Consider the following 14,000-nt stretch of genomic DNA (forward strand, 5'->3'; position numbering starts at 1 on the left):
AACGTGTGCACCTTTCAGAGGGGCAGGCTACACACCAGGACATTACAGCCTTCAAGGACTGGGTCACATGGGCACAGATAGCTGTGCCCATGGAGTTGCCTCAGCTCGTGTTGCTGACCCACTGCCGTTACTCTTGCTTGCATGGCACCATCCATGGACCACTGGAGGATGCCTTCATGTGTGCAGATGCAGGAGGCACTTGCACAGGATCTAGCGACCTGCTCTTGGGTGCAATCTATGCACCTACCTTTTACAGGAACTGGGGAGGGAACAGGACCCTGAGCAACTGTGCATGCAAAGAAGACAAAGCCTGTAATGCAGGGAGCACAGGTGAGGGAAAACCATGCCATCAAATACACCTGGTGCTTGGGAGGAGGCAGAGGGCGAGGCTTCATTCATGCACCCACGACCTTGAACCCCAACTCAACAACGAGGCATCCATCTAAGCGCTTGGCTCGTGTTGACGGGGCGCTTCAGCTTGCCGGGCAGTGCCCAAAAGCAGCAAGCCCTGGGCATGGACCGCAGCACGCTACCCACAACATTATACTATGCCTGTAAAAGGTCTAAAAAAGCATCGGTTCAAAAGCAGATGCAGGAACCCAGGAGGGTTCAGACTCGCATCCCAAAAGATTTTCTCTGCTGCTTCTTTAGGCAACTGCGAACAGCCGTCAGCACTTCGCCATCCTCCAGCCAACCAGAAAACCAAGGTTACTCTTGGCTTCGGTGAATAAGGGAAATGCTGCCGGCTCTGTCCCCTCGGGACAACGGTTGGCTCATGGCTCAGAAGCCAGAGCTGGGCACCTCTAAGCACATGCCAGGGCTCGCTGGCTAGGGGAAGAGATGCCGGCAGGGTGGAAAACCTCGCTCCTGGACAGTCCTGCTGAGAGGCCATCCTCAGAAAGACAGCCAAATTCCAGGGGGTTTAGGTGGAAATATGCACACAGACCCAAAGGCTGAACTAGGTGGTGGCTGGAAGGGAAACACCACTTGAAAAACCATGGGCTGGCCAAGAGGACGGCAGTGCCACGAACCTCCTGCCCATGCACATGTCCAGTCCTTTTGCAAATCGAGCTAAGCTCTCAGCTTATTAGCAATGGATGCCCTTTTCCTCCAAGCACATCTCCACTGCTAATAAGCACAAGAGTGAGGGGCACGGCCTCTGCATCAGAACTTCCTAGCCCTTAAATACTGGAGGCTGCAAGCAATACGCCATGTCACAGGCTTGGGGTTTATGGAGGTCACCAGAATCTGCTCCTCTTCTCTTCACCAGTGGAGGGGTCGCAAACGGCTGTGGTTGCTGGGTTATTTCCCATGGGCCAAAAGGGGCTGAAAACATCAAACCCCAGAAAGGAAATCTGTGACCCCTGAAGCAGCCAGGCAAGAAGCACATCGGAGAGGGACATGCCCAAGAGATGGCCTGGACCTTAACCAATACAAGCAGCAAAACGCAAAATGCTTCATCCACCCCAAGCAGCAGGGAGGGGAGCCCAAGACCTCAGGGAGAAGCAAAGCCCTGAACTCTGCTATTTTGGCATGGTCCCACCCTGGCAGCAATGTTGCAGGGGGTCGGGGGGGGGGGTGGCAACTCTGGGGATTGCAGCTGTGCCCCCACCCGTGCCAGCTGCGGATGCAGTCTCTCACTGCCTCGGCTCCAGGCTGCCGTCTCCCTCCGGCCACATCACAAATCCTGAGGTCTTTCCTCCGGCCAGAGGCCCCTCCGCTGCCCCACGATGAGTCCTGAAAGCAGATAGGGCCTGTCTGCCCTGTTGCACCCCAAGGAGGAAGCTGGAGCCCAACAAGAGCCAGTGGCTGCCTCGGGCTGTCCCCGAACTCGGCACGCCCACTGATCTGTGCCTGCCAGACCCAGCCAGCTCTCTGGCATCCAGACTACAGGGGCTAACAGGCACTGAGCACTTCACTTGATTCTGGCATAGGCAGATCCTGACATCCAGCTGCCCAGTCCCATAGTGCAACCCTCGAGCCAGATCCTAGTATATCCGTAAGAGCCTTTTCCATCCGGCGCAGCAGAACAGGGCATCCGCAACCTTTCTCCCTGCAGACAGTCACGGCCCAGAGAAGCGCACAATGCCCCTGGGAAGTGGGTCTGCTCGCAGGTCCCTTCTGCTCACATCATTGCACCAGGCCTCCCTCCCCCTGCTGCTTGGTCCATGCTAAATAAACCCAAGCCACTGCGTACAGTGCTTCAATGGGACAAAAGTGGGCATATTAAGCTGCTTAAAACAACCATATGGGTTTTTTTCTTGGCACAATGTTCAACATACCCATATAGTGTCTATTCTGTGTTCCAACATCTCGCACCATTATAGAAGTAACTTGCGTGGCTACAGTCAAGCATATGGGCACAACGTGCAAGGTATTCATTCACAGCACTGTTGGAGCAAGCCAGTGCTGAAACACAGAAGCCAGTAATAGCGGCTTCTTCACAAGCAATCTCATTCCCTTAATTGCAAGAGAACAGCCCCGGGGGTGTCACCCTGGAGACACAGCATCCCAAAAGGAGCCTGAGCCCTGTAGTCCATCAGGCCCTTCGCAGGAGCGCTTGGTTTGATGGCAGCTGCTGGGTCAGAGCTATCCTGAAGCCTGGTCCACCTCATACTGCAAAGAAAGGTACGGTATGTATGTGCTGGCATGATTATTAAGTTACCAAGCACATTATTGAGGAGTACATGCACACAGAATCAGACCCTCTTATTATTTTAAGTCACTTTAGTTCCTTTATTCAAACTACCACCCTGGTTTTACTGGCACTGCAAAAATACCCAATAATGACAGTTTTCATACACGTTCCTCTTGCAAGCTGCACTGAAGTACATGCCAGAAGCAACACACAACACCCAGAACACCTGTCAACCTTTTAGTAGTAAACTGCTTGGTTCTTGGTCAAAAATGGTTTCAACAAGGCTAAAGAATATGAGCAGTCCCATGTCAGACAACAGAAAAGAAAGATTGCAAACACTGCTCACCATTATGCATATGACTGCCTTGCTGTGTGTGCAAAGTGCAATGCCCCAAAACAGGCTCTAAGGCTCAATCACTACACTCCTCTAGTTGCGTTTCCAGAAAAAATTCGTTTTTAAAGAAGAACCCAGCCAAACTGAGCTCAGTGACATGTGTGATGCTTCTGATAAGTTCTGCAATCTTTAAATGAGAAGCCCATCTCAAACAGGAGGAACCCACTGCAGGCAAGATAATGTGGTATAAGATCAGTACCCAAGCTGCAAGGGATGGCCTGGCATGTCCGAATCCCATGATCAGCGAGATTTGGGAGGTCAGAAGGAATTTTCTACACTAACAGCAGGTGCCAGGTGCTGCCAGTCTGTTATGGGAAACAGAAAATGTGGATAACTGGTTCTGGATAACCTCGGCTTGTTTCTAAATTGCAGCCATTATCAACATCACACTGCAAACATGGAAGCTTGTAGTTCAGCCTCAGCTACTTTACAAATAGGAACAACTCAACATTGTGCTTTGTGCAACTCTGTGCTTTTGTTAAAAGTTTGGACAAAACATTACTTCCATGTTATATATATTTAAACATTTCAAGGCTGTCAAAGAGCCGACCGCAGCAGTTTGAGAGAGTTACGTTTTCGAACTCGACCTCCGTAAATCCAAGTCTGCCCACCTGAGATCTTCAGCACGCTGCTTTTTGGCTTCTGATCCTCTTGAATGCACATAGGCGAACAGTACATGCCCCAAGTAAACAAATCAAACCTGGGCATTAATCACTTTCTGGGCACCCAAAACCTTAGTTGCACAGACCAAAACCTCTCTGAGAAGTCCCACTGTCTGCACATTTTTAATAAAATCCATTAGCATGATTCCCTGCCTGAGTGACATCACTTATCAATGCATGTTTCTAGTAATCCAGCAATGTCTTTTTTAAAGCTTGTTTAAAGATGCAAAGCAGCAGCAAAGCACTCGCACTGACAATTTCCTGGCAAGGCAATTAAAAGCTGATAGGTTTGCAGCAGGCAGTTAGCAAAGGAAAGGTTTAGTTACTAACTTAGTGGCAGACTCCTAGAGCCCTGTGGTATGGCTCTGCAAAAACCAGCAGCCCAAGTTCGGCCCCCAGAACAAGGCCCAAGGGTTTGCGTACGACAGGCCTACCGTCATTTCTGATAACTTCTAATTAAAATGCAAAATTAAACTATTTTCCTTCATATCACTGTTATTTACCCCAGAATTAGAGCAACCAGTGTTGTAATGGATGGATGGAAGGATGGAAAGGGCAACTATCTTTTATAACACTGTAAGTACCTTTCTCTCCTTTGCTGAAATTTTATTTTCTATTTCATAGCTTCTTAAACTAATACCCCTCAGTGAAACATAGCAGATATCACCACGCCTCATAAACCAGCAATATGCTGGGAGAGCATTTTTTTTCCTCCAGTGCAAGCTGAACAGCGTTATCCCCAAATGATACAAAACCCCACCAGCTATTACTGCACTGATACCCACCAGTCTGGCCCATTAAGGACAGAGATAACAAAAGGGAAGCCCAGACAAGGATGAGAAAATGCTTCAAAGGTAGCAGTTACCAAATTCAAACAATCCCACTCGTCTTATGGAATAATGAAGGCAGGCAAGGGGTTGGGGGGGAAAAGTGCAGTCCTGGTATCCAATCCAAACCTATGAAGAGCTTTTAGAAACCCCCCCCCCCTTTTTTTTTTTTTTTTTTAAATCTGCCAAGGAAAAATGTCCTTCATTGCCCTCGCTTGGGAAAGATTCCTTCCCAAAGAGCCAGACTTGCAGGACCTTCATACCACACTGTGATGTCTTCCATATGTCCTACTGACACGACACGCAGGGGGAAGATACACTCACACCCAAGAGACGTGCAGAGCGTTTTGCGAGTCCTGGGCCACTGAGTGCCCTTCCTGTGGCTGGGATTGCTCGGTCCTAATGTAAGCACACGGACATACAAGCATTGCACAGAAGCTGCATGCCACCCGCTCACCGCCATGACGCTATTATGTGCCGAGTTATAAGGACAAGCATATTCTTCTAGCTTAATTGGGGGCTGCGACTTGGCTTTTTTTTTTCCCCCTCCAAGCGGAGAAGTAACGCCACTGGTCCAGATAAGCAACTACTGAGCAAATACCTGGGGCATTACAAGACAACAGGGGACACCAATCAGCTTCCAGCATCCCAGGTTCAGTCTCCAATAAAGAGAAACAGCTGTTTGGCAAAGCTGGAAATGGTCAAAAGGACACAAAACCGTTTCTCGGAGCAGGAGAGCAGGCAAAATTCAGCAGAAACCAGGGGGCAGGGGGCTTCAAATGGCTTCCTTCCCACACGCCTGGGCTGCAAATACGAATAACAAGTTGGAGAAGCCACAGAAGTTAAGTTAAGAGGCCCCTGCCCTGAGGCTCTTCACAGTAAGTGCAAAACAACAAGGTCCATGGATGCCTCCCAGGCATAGCCCTCTGACGGCAGAGTTGGCTGAACTGGAGACGAGTAACTTGGGCGCCATGAGCCGTAATAATCAAGAGCTTCAAGAGAGGAGGTGGCTTTGGCCTTGCAACTTGGATGGGAAACATCTCTTGCCCGGAGCTATGGAGTGCCAGCGTGAGCTGAGACGTCCCCACAAATCGCTTCTTGCCATTCCCCATAGGAGCCTGGCAAGCTCCCCCATCACTCAGGAATACAGATGTGATTTTTTCAGGTACAACGTGATAATTTCACAATCAAATGTGCTAGGGAGAGAGCTGGGAGCTGTAGACACATTCCTGAACGCCTCTGACAGCAGTTCTGTGGACCAAAGACCTGACCTGACATTTTTCACCCGTCAATTTGATATAAAAGCCCATCCCAGTCTCATCTGAAATGTGGACTGTGATTGCCAGAGCAACAGCTCAGGATAATTAAGGTTATGAGGACAGAGTAGCTGAGCAAACACGTTTCTCAGCTCTGTCACCAGTTCAAGAGGGACTTTAGTGCTAGATTTTTTGATAGCATTATGACCATGATCCCTAAAGTGCTGCATAAAAATGATAAAAACAAAACAAAACATGAAACCCATTTAGGGATTGAAATCCAATTTTTATAGGACTCAGCTGAAGAGTGATGCTGAGGATCTTGGGAAAGATTCCTCCTCAAAGATGTTGCAAACGCTAAAATTCAGGCCAAGTTAATAAAGCACACTGCATTTGTGGCACAGGAAAACACTGGATCTGAGGAACAAAGCAAGCATAGATTTGTTTAACGCTGAATGGAAAATACTACACATTCATTCTAGAGCTGGAGGGCACATCTACATGTGCATTAGGGTGTTTTTTCAAATGCGCATTAAATTTAGTACCTCCAATGTGAAGTACTAAAGAAATATGCACTGAGCTGCCTTAATGCACGGTAACAGATGTGCACAGTTTTTACCTGATGCTTAAGGTGCTGTAGCCTATTTTACTGCACATTAGCTTAGCACTTTTTTTTAAGTGGTGCCTTAATGCTCAGTAAGACTATTGTGCATTAAAGTGCATGTGTAGACAAACCCGTGGATCTGAACCAGGATGCTGTGAGACCCTGTCAGGGGGTGCACACAAGGAGCCCAGCTGCATGCGACTCTGATAACCTGAAAGCAGATGGCTTGGGCTGTCGTCCTTCCTAGTTCACCTCTCCCTCCGCCTCTAAAAACTTCTCTTGGAAAGGGAGGCACACGGGACCATTAACAGCAGTTCTCAACTGGGGATGCTGCCATGCTCCAGAAAGCACCGGAGCAGTGCCCTGGCACTGAGAAGGTAGAAAATCACTGCCCTAGACCCTTTTTCTCATTTCCCAGAGACATCTTTACCAGGAGATACTACAGCCAACTGGGTGGTTGTACCTGCAAAGTCCATTTTCACTAGACATGGTGCATCTGACCTGGGCATGTCTGACAGCGATGCATAGCTTAATGAGCACTATTAGGGTCTAGACATGCGCCTAAAATGAGGTTAGGGTCTAAACATGCACTTGAAAGTGCCCATTATCCTCAGGCTCCAAAAAAACTGGTGGAAAATGGAGTTACAACACAAAGTGGATGTTGAAAAAGACTGCAGCGTCAGACCCCAATCGTATGACACCAGCAAGCTGCAGCTTGTCATCTATAGACGGCTTCGCTGGGATGCTTTCACCAAAGAAGTCATGCTTGGGGTAATGGCGCATTTGCAGAAACACAGACAGAGCTTTAAAAAGCACCTGGCCATTTTGGGGTGCCAGGAGCTGCCCCCACACCATGAAGAAGATGCCGTGTCTGTCTGAATAAGCAGAAGCGACAAGCAGCAGGGGTGTCACCTGCAGCTGCCTCTCTGGCCTCTGAGGTTGGCCTCACTCCAGCTGGCAGCTTCCAGAGAAGGGGCACAAAGTTCATTGTTTTGCCTGAGAAAGTCTTAAAGAGGCAACAACCACAGTGGGTTAAGGACCAGTAAGGCCCAGGACTGAGCACTGCCAAAACAAAGGAACTATCCAGCTCCTGACACACTCGTGCTCGTGTTTCAAACCCATATGACAGCTCTGTGCTTCCCAAACTGCAACTGCACCGTTTTAGTACAGCCACTGAACAGGCTAGGTTTGACCATCTGGTATCCAACAGTACAGACCTGCCCTTGGCTAATGGCTGGTTTTATGCTTAATTTTACTTTTGGATATTCTTTTCCCTGGTTTACTTATTGCTATTCCTACCCCTGGTGGGGAAAGGAAGAAGTGGTGTTGGGAACTGCACCTTTCAGCAGCTTGGCCTCCTAAACCTAGGGAAGGATGGCTGCAGAAGTTGCTCTGCAAGGCACGATTCGTGGAGGGGGGGAAAGAGGGCCTCTTTTCAAGCCGCTTAAGGCTAGAGTAATCCCTGAACACCCTGGCAGGTAGAAAGCTGCAGAAATGCCCCAGTCACCTCATATGGATAGACCCGGCCTTCCTCATGTAATGCCCAGCATGGAGCTTTGCAGGGGTGTAACCAGAGTGGGGCAACTAGGGCAATCGATCGAGGGGTGCATGAAAAAGCTCCCACCGGCAACCACAGAATTGCCAGCAGAGCAGCAGCAACCTGAAGTCACTGCTGTCTTGGGTGCCTCGCCACATCACTAGGCAGTTGGGTCTTTGGGCCCGTCTCAGGTGCTGGCTTGCTTGGAGAGTCTCTGAGTTGGCTATGGGAAGCTGGTGGAGGGAAGGACACTTTCCTTCGGCTCAGCTGGCGGAGAGCTTGGGACGGTCCCTGTAGACCATCCTCCTGGACGGGCACACGGTGGGCTCTGCACAGACGCAACACCCTTCACCCCAAGCTCAGGCTTCTCCCTGGAGCCTGCAGGGATGACTGCAGTCGGAGATCCCTTTCCCTTGCAGCTCAGTTGCTCGCCAAGCTGACCGTCTGTACAGAGCATGTGCTCAGTGTCGAGACCCGGCTGCAATGCATGCCTTATGTATTCAATCCCTAATGACACCTGAAACACGGGCTGAGCAGGGATGTAAAGCAAGATGCAGCCCATGCTCAGCAGCAGCTTGGGTCTCCTTCCCCCCCGCCAGGCTCCTCATTACCTGGTGCATCCCTCATCCTTCACCAGTGGGAAAATGCGCATTACTGCCATTAAGGGGGCCCAGCTCAACCTTCAGAGAAGGATGGATGACTGTGGGATAGATAAAACCAGGCCATGTGCACAAGGCATTTGGTAGGGAGCCCTGGACCAAAGTCTCCTTCTGTAGCTCTCAGACGTGGTCCAATAGGAGAAATACTGGCTCCCTGCACACACCACCCATTGCTGCGCTCCTTCTAGCTTGCAAGCGAATGTTAGAAAGTTTAAAGTAAACACATTAATCTCTTTACCCAAAATATTTGTGCTGCTGCTGGCTGCAGTTCAAAAGTTTCAAGGGCACGAGAAACATTCACTTTTTTTTCTTTTTTTTTTTTTTTGCTGATAAAAATATTTCGGTCTCTTGCTGTCAGCAGGCCACTAATGTCAATGTACATTTGAAAGTCACTACAGAACGAAGGGATCATCGAACAAACAGGAGCAAAGCTAAATGCAAATGATGTGTCTGAACTTCCAGGACTCGCCCTCTGCCTGAAGAAGGGCGTTTGTGCCCAACAGCTTGCAAGGAACAATTTTTCCAACTATTTAGCTGGTCTAATACAAGATATCACCTACACCCAAAGAACCCTGTCTGCCTACGAACTTCCTGGAGAAAGGGAACAAAAGCAAAAAGACAAGAGGTAAAACTATGACAAAGTAGGCCTAGTTGTGGCCTCAACTCAGGTGCAAGCAGTCCTCTTAACTCTCGGGCCAACAATTAAAATGAACCCACAGCATACCTGGCCAAAGTCAAAATTCAAGGAAAACCTTTTAAAGATCACAAAATTACCAGCTCCACTTAAACAGGACAGTCCTTCTAATCCAACAACACATGCAGAGGTTTTTCAAAGGTAACTCGTGGTCTTGGTCACTGCATATATTTTTCGTGCCCAACCTAAGATGCTTTTGTAGATTCATAGAAAGCGCGGGTTGGAAGGGACCTCAGGAGCTCACCTAGTCCAACCCCCTGTTCAAAGCTAGTCGACAGAAATAAAAAAGCAGTCGAGTTCTCAGCAAGTGCCCAAAAGGTTGTAAGAAAACATTTTTTCCAACTATTTATTTGGTCTAATAAAAGACACATTGCCTTTACCCAAAGAACCTCATCTGGCTCTGAAATCCAGGCACCCTTAACACATCTCAATGTTGGCAACTCGAAACCAATACACTGAAAGCCTTGTGCCTCTGTAAGTATCAAAGTCTTCTCTCAAACTTTGCGACTGGGAATAAAGCAGCGTTTGCTTCCTGCAAAGTCAACCACACGCGATAGATGATCTGCAAAAGCCTTAACTCTGACTCAAGCCGCAATTTGCATAGCATGCGCCTTCATCCCGTCTCCCCCCGCCTCTCCCAGCACGTCCGTCCTCCGTCCCCGGCTCTCTCAAAGCACCAGGCCTCAATGTTTCAGCCGTCTAGCTGGTCCCGCACGGTGGTGCGGCGTGCCTGGGTGATGCTGGGAAGCCTGGTTAATTAACTAAAACGCTGGTTTTATTTCTATCGACTGTGACCACATTCCAGAGACCTCGGCAGCCAACGGGCTCTGGACATGCACCGAGCTTCGGCCGTTGTTTTCAGCTCTCCACTTCCCTCATTTCACTTTCATTTCCCGTCCGCAATCTGAATTCTCCCATGTCGGAGACAGTCGCACCAGACAGTCATAAAGGACTCTCCCCTCCCCGCAGAAGCTTGACAGTCACATCTGCACCTGGGTCTGACTCAAATACATGAAATACGGCTCAGTTCAGGGCTTTCCCCAATTTGCTGATATCCTCTACAAGGATACGGGGTGCCTCCATGAGACTGCAGGAAGCAAATGTGGGGCAGCGGGTGGTCGCTGGTCCAGACCTTAGGGGCTATATTCCACCCAGACAGCATCCTCCCGGCAGACACGCACTTGCAACCGGTTGCTATATGTACCTTTCCCATCCCAGCAATCGGAACGATTCGGGAAGAGGAGGAGAGCAAAGGAGGCTTAAGGCAATGCACATGTTAGACAGTCCTCACCTTGAGAGAGTCAAAGCAGGCAATAACTCGACCATTTTCCACATGGCAACTCCGTGATGGGTGGGCAAACTTGCACTCTGCATCAGATCGAGAACAAGTCCCCCTCTGAAATTCTCGACATACTTCCAAAGTCAGCCATTTTGTATCACGAACCAGGGAAACGTTTACAGCCATATTAAAAACAAAAAAAAATTAAAACGCAAGCAATCACACCCTTCTTTAGGACGATATCACGGCTGATTTTTCTTTTCTTTTTTTTCTCTTTCTTTTTTTTTTTTTAAAAAGGGTAAAAAAGTGAATTCAAGTTAAACGTGAAGAAAGAACTAACTTGTTGCTTTGGTAAAATTTCTATTCATCAGCACTTAGGTTTTCATTTAAGTCAAATTGCGTTTGATTAAACAAGGATTAAACATAAAGCCAATCATAAAATAGAAATCTTATCAGAAGAACTGAAAATTCAAATTAGAGACCAGCTCCTAAAAGTGCAATTGTAGAAGTTAAAATATAAGTGTTATATTTTGTGCCACTGCCGAAGTTACTTGGAAATAACTGGCAGACTTTCAAAAGAATTCTGTGCTCTCCAGTTAATGGTTTCAATTATTCTTGCAAAAAAAACATAGGCTGTTGGCAGCACTTCACTTTGTGGAATGGTCTCGGTCCTCGGGGGGAAAACTTGGGTCGGTTTGTTGTTTTTTTTCCCTTCTATTTCTTGCTTCTAAAAATGACAATTCGCAAGCATCAAAAAGAGCAAAAGGATGGTACAACGGTGCAAAAAATTAAAAAGTATTTGCTACATACTCGGGGAAAGGAAAAAAAATGGCTGAGCAAACTGAGTGTAAAAGGTGAGGAGAGGGGCCGGGGGGGGGGGGGGGAGGATGGGCGAGTTGCCGTCAGGGGATGAACTGCAAGCGAACGCCAAATTAAAAAAAGGGGGGGGTGCGGGGAAGAGAGAGGCAGCCCCAGACAGAAATCCAAGCAGCCGTGGCTTCAGGAAAGGCACTTTTCAGCAACCTGCGGGGAAAAGAGAAATAGAATCAGCTAAAACAATACCATCTCCCCCTTGGCAAAGTCTAGCGTTCAGAAACAAACTGCATTCATCTCAACAGGAAACCTCCAGACACTGACAGTGCGGCATAGTGCAGTCAGCCATTGTAGATAAAAAAAGGGCATTTCCCACATGAAGCTGCGCATGGGAAGAGGAAACCACCAATTAGATCGACTCTTGCAGCTGAACGTCTGGGCAGCCGCCCAATGCAAGGGAGCGTCTCACATGGCTCTCTGTTGGCAGGCATTCGTTTTTGTGCCCAATGCACAGAAAATGCCTTCGTCTGACGCCGCGGCCTCCGGTGCGTTCGGGAGCGCTCTCGGCGCAGCCCAGCCCCGGCGCCGCTCCCCCGCGGGAGCCCGGGCGCGGCCTACCTGCTCCTGCATCCGCGCAGCGCGAATCCCCACGCAAGCTAGCCTACCACGAGCAGCGACGGCATTGCTCCCCCCTCGTGCACGCCACGGCCACAACGCAGCCAGACAGAGATAGGGGAGCCCCGAGAGCAGGGTGGAGCGCGGCGGACGGCATGGCGGCGGGGTGCAGACAAAGAAGGAATAGATTCTCCTTCTGCCCTTTTTAAACACGACGACAAGAATAAGAATATTTAATTAATTAAAAGAAAAAAAAAATAAAACCAAACAAACACAGACACGCATTCCCGCTCCCTCTGTAGGAAGCTCTCGGCCCAGAGAGCGTGCACAGCGTTCGCAGCGTGCACGGCAGAGAGAACGGCCTCGCTTCGGCTCCCCTACACTAACGGCTATGCATCCTTACGGTGATTTGCTTAACCCGTTCTTCCCTGGGACACGGCCGCAGCCGCGCACGGGGCCGGCTGCGTGCAAAGGCGAAGGCCTGAGTCACCGTCGCATGCCTATAAATCTGGACTCCGCAAAATCAAAAGCAAAACCGCCATGGAAACTTGAGACACACGCACCGAGCAGGGAGAGGAATTAACTCCTTGTGACCAGCTGCCTTTTACAGCCAGGCAGAAGGCGATTTAAATGGCTGGATGGATTTGGAGAACCGGCGCTCCGGGGTGCTGTGCGATCAATGACTTCCAGCTGCTTTTTAGCCTTTGTGTGAGGCAGCACATGAAGTCTTCCCTGGCATTTCCCAGACTTATATTAGATGCAATTAATAAAGCCTGATGGGATTAAGCTCTTTCAGAGTTTCTGAAAACAGCTTTTTCTTTTTTTTTTTGGGGGGGGGGGGAGGGGGGGCATAATATATTGCATAACAATATATTTATTGAAGTTGAGATTAAATATTAGGAAAAAACTCTCTTGCTAGGAAGGTGGTGAAGCACTGGAACAGGTTACCCCGAATGGTGGCGGCATCTCCATCCTTGGACATTTTAAAAACCCGGCTAGACAAAGACTCGGCTGGGTTGGGGCTGGCTCTGCTAGGAGCAGGGGTTGGACTAGATGTGACCTCCTGAGCTCCCTTCCACCCTCATCTTGTATGAACTTTTAATTCACACAGGGAAGCTACATGCTGGCCAAGATCAAACTTTAAAATGACAAGGAATGGAAACCTGCTTTCCCCCAAATTTTGATCCGTGCACCGTCATGACTTGTTAGCACGCTGCAAGCGTGCTGCCAGGCCAAGCACACATGCAGTGAAAGAAGGGCAGGAAAACACCCCGGTGACACTTCTGTCATTTGCTCGACATTAAAAACACATGCACACAAACACATTCAGAAGCAAAGTCCAAGTCTGATCTGAGCCAAGTGAAGCCAGGGGCAAAAGTACTGGAAACCAAACAAAACCCTGCTCTTTGCAGCCTGAGGTCTGGAGAATCAATAGGCCAGCAGGGCCTCTGCATTTCTGCACATCAGGTGGAGAACAGAGGCAGTGAAAGTCGAGATTTACTGACATCTTTTAAACTTCAAAGGGAAAGGAGACAGAAGGTCTGGCCACACTAATCTGGTCCGGGATGGAGAGGCTCTCTCCCTGCCAACTGTGACGTTGCACTTTTGTATTTGCATGGGGCTTGCTGACGGCTGCGCTCCCGATCCTGCTCAGCTCAGCACGTAGGAACAGGCGTGCAGACACCTCTTCCCAGACAGCTCCGAACAAGCTGGGTGCAGCTCCCAAAAACAAGCCGGCACAGGTCGGCCACGGGTGGGGTCGGGGTGGAATGCTCTTAGGAATGATCCTCTGAGCGCAGCTGCGGCGCTCGCCCCAGCCCTGGCTGGCAGTGGATGCGAGCTGTCTCATACTCCTTTATGGACCGGAGCATCATGGGCCCAAACCGGCCACTTGCAATTACCCAGCTAATGAATGCCATCTGTTTACACAGCTCCTTTCAGCCTGAAGATCCCCTAGCATGCAACCGTGCCCTTAAAGACGCACATGTAGTGCCCAAAAACGTGCAAAGAACAATTTTTCCA

The 14,000-nt window shown here is 49.2% G+C and overlaps 1 protein-coding gene across 10 annotated transcripts in view; it reads right to left on the reverse strand.

The window, feature by feature from the left end:
- Window positions 1-14,000, reverse strand: part of MBNL3 (muscleblind like splicing regulator 3) — a 97,110-nt gene that overhangs the window by 54,937 nt on the left and 28,173 nt on the right. For 7 of the 10 annotated variants that reach the window (XR_016443998.1, XR_016444000.1, XR_016443999.1 and 4 more), the window contains exon 2: window positions 10,563-11,573. The exons of 1 other annotated variant lie outside the window; for it this stretch is intronic. Coding sequence is in view for 6 of the 9 variants with exons in the window: in XM_090061495.1 (XP_089917621.1) it covers window positions 10,563-10,736 (174 nt within the window). In the remaining 3 variants the exon portion in view is untranslated. Of the gene's footprint in view, window positions 1-10,562; window positions 11,574-11,981; window positions 12,179-12,381; window positions 12,593-14,000 lie in introns of those variants that run through there. 2 more of the 10 variants (XM_090061498.1, XM_090061499.1) reach the window with 2 other exon arrangements.

This window comes from Crocodylus siamensis, chromosome 8, assembly GCF_052110815.1.
Source record: "Crocodylus siamensis isolate JL-2025a chromosome 8, ASM5211081v1, whole genome shotgun sequence".
NCBI classification, from domain to species: domain Eukaryota; kingdom Metazoa; phylum Chordata; order Crocodylia; family Crocodylidae; genus Crocodylus; species Crocodylus siamensis.